This window comes from Brassica oleracea, chromosome C4, assembly GCF_000695525.1.
Source record: "Brassica oleracea var. oleracea cultivar TO1000 chromosome C4, BOL, whole genome shotgun sequence".
Taxonomy (NCBI): domain Eukaryota; kingdom Viridiplantae; phylum Streptophyta; class Magnoliopsida; order Brassicales; family Brassicaceae; genus Brassica; species Brassica oleracea.
The window spans coordinates 15,750,708-15,758,216 of record NC_027751.1 but is presented as its reverse complement, the minus strand read 5'-3'; the positions used below and the strand labels follow the sequence as shown (position 1 = coordinate 15,758,216).

At 39.9% G+C, this 7,509-nt stretch overlaps 1 protein-coding gene across 1 annotated transcript; it reads left to right on the top strand.

The window, feature by feature from the left end:
- Positions 1-1,298: 1,298 nt before the first annotated feature.
- Positions 1,299-6,417, top strand: LOC106342236 (protein argonaute 5). The gene is made up of 20 exons (XM_013781105.1): positions 1,299-1,757; positions 1,934-2,139; positions 2,239-2,388; positions 2,454-2,587; positions 2,684-2,793; positions 2,886-2,989; positions 3,089-3,224; positions 3,333-3,449; positions 3,545-3,655; positions 3,753-3,824; positions 4,005-4,127; positions 4,198-4,336; positions 4,444-4,565; positions 4,653-4,790; positions 4,886-5,028; positions 5,118-5,180; positions 5,250-5,449; positions 5,541-5,614; positions 5,700-5,794; positions 5,874-6,417. Exons 1-20 carry the CDS (start codon positions 1,299-1,301, stop codon positions 6,079-6,081), a joined length of 2,904 nt encoding a protein of 967 aa, XP_013636559.1. The 3' UTR covers positions 6,082-6,417.
- Positions 6,418-7,509: the final 1,092 nt, after the last annotated feature.

Here is a 7,509-nt window from a genome sequence, read left to right as displayed (position 1 = left end):
GTCATGATGGTCTAGCATTTAAAAAGGTAATTATGAATACTGTCAGATATAATATCAATAACTATCACATTACCTAGAGGAGAGAGAACTTTATCCTTGGATAATTTGGTTTATCTGAAAAATTAGGAATGATAAGTTATTTAGAGGCATAAACAGAGATCCATTGGAGCTAGTCAGGTATGCAGAGAGTGAGTGCCAAGCTTGGTACAATGCAAGAGACTCGGTGCCGGTTTTGCCAAATGTACAGACTATTGAAGAACCACAAATCTTAAGGTTGGGTAATATCTGCACGGTGGATGGTTCATGGACTTCCACAGCTCAATTTAGTGGAATAAGATGGGTCTGGAAGGATGCAATGGGGAAGATACAACTCATGGGGTCAAGGAACTTACGAAGGAGGGAGACATCGTTACACTCGAAACTGGAAGCTTTAAAGTGGGCAATGGAGAGCATGATACAACACTCGACTTGTCAAGAATTTGGGACGGACTGCAAGGATCTGATAGCAATGATGGAACAGCCACAAGATTGGCCCAACTTCTCAACTGAGCTGGAAAACATTCAAACTCTTCGGTTGTGTTTTTCAGACTTCAAGATTACCTATATTCCGAGGACGCAGAATGAGATTGCCGATGCGCTTGCTAGAAATGCACGTTCTTTTAATAGATCATTATGTTTTAACATACCAGTAAACCAATGACTCTTAAAATTGTGATAAAATTTACTACTAAGGTTTTCTGTAAAAAAAAAAAAAAAAAAAAACTATCACATTAGCTAAGATGATTATATTTAGAATTTTAACTAAACGAAAAATAGTAATCAATTGTCAGACGTTTCACCTTCGGCCAACTAGAGTCCTATCCTGATAAATTTGTGACTCAAAAAGAATATTGTAAAAATTGAATAAGCTGAGCTGGTCTACATTTATTCCGAATCGTACCAAAGACGCCTCTTTTTTTTGGGCATGGAATAGGTATCAAATTTGGAAAGAGTAGAGCCATGTAGGGACCGAATAGCAATTACAGGAGTAGTTATGAAAAAGTAATCGTGGTTTTGTTACAGAGTAGGACCCACAAATAAAGTAGAGGAAATTACGACGAACGCGGAGCCAGAGAGCATAATCGTCATTTCCGGATGGTTAATTAGTTATTTTTGCGAAATTGTAAAAATTCGTCAACCGTCTCTTCGCTCCTTTAAAATAAAGTCTCCTCTCTCTCTCTCTCTCTACACTACTGTCCTTTGTTTCTTTTTCCGTTTTCGAATTTTGTTTTCTTCCTTCGTAAGCTTCCCTTCGAAAAATGTCTTCTCGTGGTGGATACGGCGGCGCTGGTCGCGGCGGTGGTGGAGGACGTCGATCTGACCAGTCCTCTGGTCCCGCTGCGTGGCCGGCACTGCAAAGCTCCGGCGTTCGCGGCGGGAGAGGTCGCGGTAACGCCGGACGGGGAAACGCCGCTCCCGTCGCTTCGAGCTCTTCGTCTCCTCCGTCGGGTGCTGTTTCCGGCGTCATCGGAGCCGGTGACGTCGCTTCGTCGTCGTCCGTACGTGAGAAACCCAAGGCCTCTGGGTCTTCGGATTCTGGTTCGTCTCTCGGTCAGGAGTTAGCGGAGAAAGTCCAGATCACGACGGCTCCTCCGTCGTCCTCGAAGGCGGTGACGTTTCCGGTCCGGCCAGGGTTTGGTAAATTGGGGAAGAAAGTGACGATTCGCGCGAATCACTTCCTCGTCCAAGTTGCGGATAGGGATCTGTATCACTACGATGTAAGTCTCCGTTTCTAATTTCCTAGTGTGTTTATTATAATGAATTTGTTACATTTAAAACAAAAAAAGTTTGTTACAGATTGCTTTCTGTATTTGCGTTACGGTTAGGGTTGTTTGTTGCGTCGTGGATGGGGCTTTATGTGGTTGATTATTTGTTTGATCTGTTTTGCTTACAGGTTTCAATCACTCCGGAGGTTATTTCGAAGAAGGTGAACAGGGACGTGATGACAACGTTGGTGAAGACATACGGAGAATCACACATGGCGAAGAAGATTCCTGCGTATGATGGAAGGAAGAGTCTCTACACTGCTGGGCCTCTGCCTTTTGAGTCTAAAGAGTTTGTTGTGGATCTGAATGGCAAAAAACCCACTGCTTCATCCAAGTAAATGCTTTTTGATGGTCTCTTTTTTTGTATTTTTATGGTAGGGAAACTGCACGTTGTTTTACTGTGTTTGACATTGCGGATCTTTTCTTTTGGCAGGAGGGACAGGAAGTTCAAAGTTGCTATAAAGCTGGCCTCAAGGCCTGATCTTCATCAGTTGCAGGAGTTTCTCCGTCGGAAACAGAGAGATGCTCCATACGAGACCATCCAAGTTTTGGATGTTGTATTCAGGGATCTGCCATCCCAAAAGTACGTTAAGAGTTTAAACATTTACTCTATTGGACTAAATATTGACTGTATTGCATTCTCTTCAGGTATGTTTCCGTTGGGAGGTCTTTCTTCGACCCGAGTTTGGGAAGGAGGGGTGAGCTTGCTGATGGTGTTGAGTACTGGAGCGGGTATTTCCAAAGTCTCAGACTCACTCAGATGGGACTGTCTCTTAACATTGGTAAGAACTTATCAGAATTTTTTTTTCCTGAGTTGTTGCGGTTGGTTTTGTTGACTGAGATTTGAATTGTTCATGTGTTCATTTCTTATGGTGCAGATGTGTCTGCTAGATCTTTCTATGAACCTATCCTTGTCACTGAATTCATCGGCAAGTACCTGAATCTGAGGGATTTTAGCAGGCCACTGAGGGACTCGGATCGTGTCAAGGTATCTTATCTGATGTTTATTCAACCAGTTCAGTAGTTATCTTATAGAAGATAGTGAAGTTGTTCATACGGTTTTTATCTTGTGGTGGCTAGGTGAAGAAAGCATTGAAGAGCTTAAAAGTTGAATTGGCCCAGTTTGACTTTGCAAGAAGTACCAAGGTCAGTGGGATTTCCAGCTGTCCCATCAGCGAGCTAAGGTATGGTTGCTTGTTTCCAAAAAAGCCTAAATATAATGCGGACTTTGTTTCTTATCTTTGATTTCCTAGTTGCTGATATTACTTGGTTCTTCATTTCAGGTTCACGTTAGAGGACAACACCCAAAAAACTGTTGTGCAGTACTTTGCTGAGAAGTTTAATTACAGGGTGAAATACCCGGCTCTACCTGCTATCCAATCAGGGAGTGACTCAAGGCCTGCATACTTCCCAATGGAAGTATGATTCAGTTCCAAACAATTTCGTTTTTTTCTTTACTTTCATCATTTTTCTGAATTCGGGTTTCTACCATTAAAGGTCTGCTTACTTTGTTTTTTTTTTTTGCAGTTTTGCCGGATAGCTGAAGGCCAGAGATACACCAAAAAGCTCAATGAGAGGCAGGTGACTGCGTTGCTGAGAGCTACCTGCCAAAGGCCTGAAATTAGAGAGAATTCGATCAAAGGGGTATACTTAGTCCTCTTTGAATCACATTTACAACTGATGTCTTATATTTTTGCATTTCTCTTTTAATAGACATCACGTTTATTGTTTATTGTTAGATGGTCAAGAATAATAAGTATAACGAGATTGATCTTGTGAGGAAGGAGTTTGGAATGTCAGTGACCGATCAGCTAGCCACAGTTGAGGCTCGTGTCCTACCTCCACCTCTGGTGATTTTCTCGACTCCATTTTTCTATTGTTGTTTCTTATTGCTATACAAATTCTCTTTTCATGATGGTGACTGCGAGGTTCTGGTTCTGTCTATAGTTGAAATACCATGAAAGCGGCAGAGAAAAAATGGTAAATCCAAGGCTAGGACAGTGGAACATGATTGACAAGGTAAACTCTTAACTGACTATAACAATTTTCGTCTTTTTACTCTCAGTAGGTACTTGAAAGCTAATTTTGAGAAAATAAGTTAGTGATGGAGATTTCTGCCTACTTCTATTGAATTTACATGTAATATCAAAATTTTCAGCCTTTTACATCGTTTTGATTGCTGTATATCTTGTGTTTTAGAAAATGATTAATGGAGCAATAGTTGCATCTTGGACGTGCGTGAGCTTCTCTACTCGGATTGACCGGAATTTACCACAGGAGTTTTGCAAGCAATTGATTGACATGTGCGTCAGCAAAGGAATGGTATAACTTATTTGTTACACTACCCTTTCATTCTAGAATGGTCGCTGACTGTTTTTATATATACTTCCAGCAATTCAACCCACAACCTGCTATTCCGTTCATCTCTTGCCAGCCTCAAAGAATTGAGGAAGCACTTTGTGATATCCACAAAAGGGCACCTGGTCTTCAGATGTTGATTGTAATCTTGCCTGATGTCACTGGGTCTTACGGTAAATCACTAAATCCTGATTGTAATATTGTTGCTTAGTTGGTATTACGTGATGTAACTGATGAGACAACGATTTGGCTGCTTCCACTTTTTTTTGTATGTATGCAGGAAAGATCAAAAGGATATGTGAAACAGAGCTAGGGATAGTATCCCAGTGTTGTCAACCAAACCAAGTTCGTAAACTCAACAAGCAGTACATGGAAAATGTGGCATTGAAGATTAATGTCAAGGTTTTGTGATCTATTTTTCATGTTGTTTTATCGTTCCATTTGTTTATATTTATGATTCGGTAAATTTAAGGGTTATTTGTATTACAGACTGGGGGACGGAACACAGTTCTTGATGATGCCATTAGAAGAAGAATTCCTCTGATTAGTGATCGTCCAACCATAATCTTTGGTGCTGACGTGACTCACCCTCAACCTGGAGAGGACTCGAGTCCTTCTATTGCTGCGGTATTATATCTGCGCTGCTTTTACTTTTTTTTTTTTCTCACTATTTTTTTTCTAATTCAGCTTATGAGTTAGTCTTTGTAATTTTGTAACCACAGGTTGTGGCATCCATGGATTGGCCTGAGATAACCAAGTATCGTGGGCTGGTTTCTGCCCAAACTCATAGGGAAGAAATCATCGAGGACTTGTATAAGCTGGTGCAGGATCCTCAGCGAGGGCCAGTCCACTCGGGTATGATAAGGTAAGAACAGAAGCTCTACTCTTTTTTCTTCTTGTTTGCTTTGATTTTGAAGATTCACTAAAACAAGGGCATTGTGTTTCTAAATGCAGGGAACATCTCATCGCATTCAGGAGGGCTACAGGTCAAAAACCTCAGAGGATCATATTCTATCGGTAAGTCAATATTGATAGCGCTTGAAAGTATAATCTGTTTTGCTAATCGTTTTATTTTTTTATGCACAGCGATGGTGTGAGTGAAGGACAGTTTAGCCAAGTGCTGTTGCATGAGATGATTGCTATACGTAAGGCATGTGCCTCTCTCGAAGAGCGTTATCTTCCGCCTGTTACCTTTGTCGTCGTCCAGAAAAGACACCACACACGTTTGTTTCCTGCTCAACACGGGAACCGTGAGACGACTGATAAGAGTGGGAATATTCAGCCAGGTTTCTCGCCATAATCTGCTCCTTAATTCGTTTGGATTATGTCAACATATACAAATTTGAAACATTTTTTTTATGCATCTTCTTCTTATAGGTACCGTCGTCGATACCAAAATCTGTCATCCCACGGAGTTCGACTTCTATTTGAACAGTCACGCTGGCATTCAGGTAATCAAGAACTTCCCCTAGTATAGTTAAACATCTTAGCCAGTCTCATCATCAGGAACTATAAGTTGCTTTTGTTGTGTTATAGGGAACAAGCAGGCCTGCACATTACCACGTGCTTGTGGACGAGAACGGTTTCACAGCTGATGCGTTACAAATGCTCACCAACAACCTCTGCTACACGTAAGGAACAACAAGTTAGATTTCACTTTTGACATGTTTATAGGAGAGAATTTGTCTGAAGATTGGTCTTAAACCGCAGGTTTGCGAGATGCACGAGATCTGTCTCAATTGTGCCACCGGCTTACTATGCACATTTGGCTGCATTCAGGGCTCGTTACTACATGGAAAGTGAGAACTCTGATGGAGGTTCAAGCAGGAGCAGGAACACAACCGCAAGCACGAGTGCTGTTGTCTCGCTTCTTCCAGCAACCAAGGATAACGTCAAGGACGTTATGTTCTACTGCTGATCAAACACTTCCTTGGCTACTAGCCAACCGAAAGGAATGATAAATAATGAACTCTCTCTCTACCTTTCGGTTTTGGTTTTTTTTCATAACTTATCTTTTGGGGTTTAGCTGTGAATATTTTGAATGATGCGGCTAATATTTTCTATCGGGGCTTTTATGCGTTTTGGTTTTCGATGATGATCTGACTTCAGGTTTGTCGTTGTGGAAAAGGTTTTTCCTTAGACTGTTCTTACTCAGAAATTGAACGTGTTCCTTTCTGTGTTAATAACTATTGCTACTCGGGGTTGCCTGTTAATCAGAAATTTCAGTTTATAAATCGGTGAATCATCTTATGCATTGTTTTCTTCCCGTTGTCCTCTAAAGCTCTTTACTTTGTTGGTAATCTGATTCTGAGTAAAAGCAAGCTCTGTTTACCAAATTTTACTTTGTTGGATTGGCTCCTTTGGTCTTTGATTATTCTGTTTATGTAAGAACGTAGAGAGTGTAAGTATGAGCTCAACACATGTGTAAACTTTTACAAAGCGAGTCGCAGCATGCCTAATTCTATTAAACAATCCTCAAATCTTATATTCATATAAAATGACCTCAAAAGTTTATCTTGTAATAACTGTTAGAAAATAATATATTTGTGATTGTCCATTAAAGGATAATATTGATCTTTATAATTTTGTCATCTCTTGTTAAGTTGGTAAGAAATGACCGACCTTCTCCCCTATATATATAGTGACTTCATGTCACTTGTAATAATTATTAGAAATGTGAAGAAAGTCACTTTGCTCCCGTTCTATTTTCCTCTCCAACGAAAGAATACAATAATATAATATATATAAACATTTCTCTACATATAAATTTCATCGGAAAATAATTCACACGTTATCAGCACGAAGCTCTGACCAACTGAGGTTTATCAATCACAAAGTTCTTAAACCAGTCGAAGTAATGTTTAAATTTATGTGTTTCAATATACTTAATTTATTTAAATTTTATTATTGTTCCGGAGTGAGAGGCTAGGCATTCTCGGTTTATTTTCGGGATGATAGGCGTTGCCTTCTCCGACTGATCGTTATGGTAGGTTATGTCTTCACAGAGAAACACGTGGTAGGCGTTGTCTCCGTGAATAAAAAAAATAAAGGTCAAAAAATGGCAGACTAAGTCTCCTCGGACCTTGAAATAAGTAAAAGTCAAAATGGTTGACCATGTCTCCTTGGACTTTAAAAAATAATCAATATTGTAGTCTAAAACTCATCGGATCATGTGGTAGGCTAAGCCTCCAATTTTATTTATGCTCTTTAAATTTCTGCAATTTAAATTTATGCCTTTAGTTTCTGCATTTAAATTATGCATTTTAATTTCCGCCTTTTTATATTATTATTCTATGAATTCGGTTATCTTATCAAATTTGACAAAGCTCAAAATAAATGCCCTTGA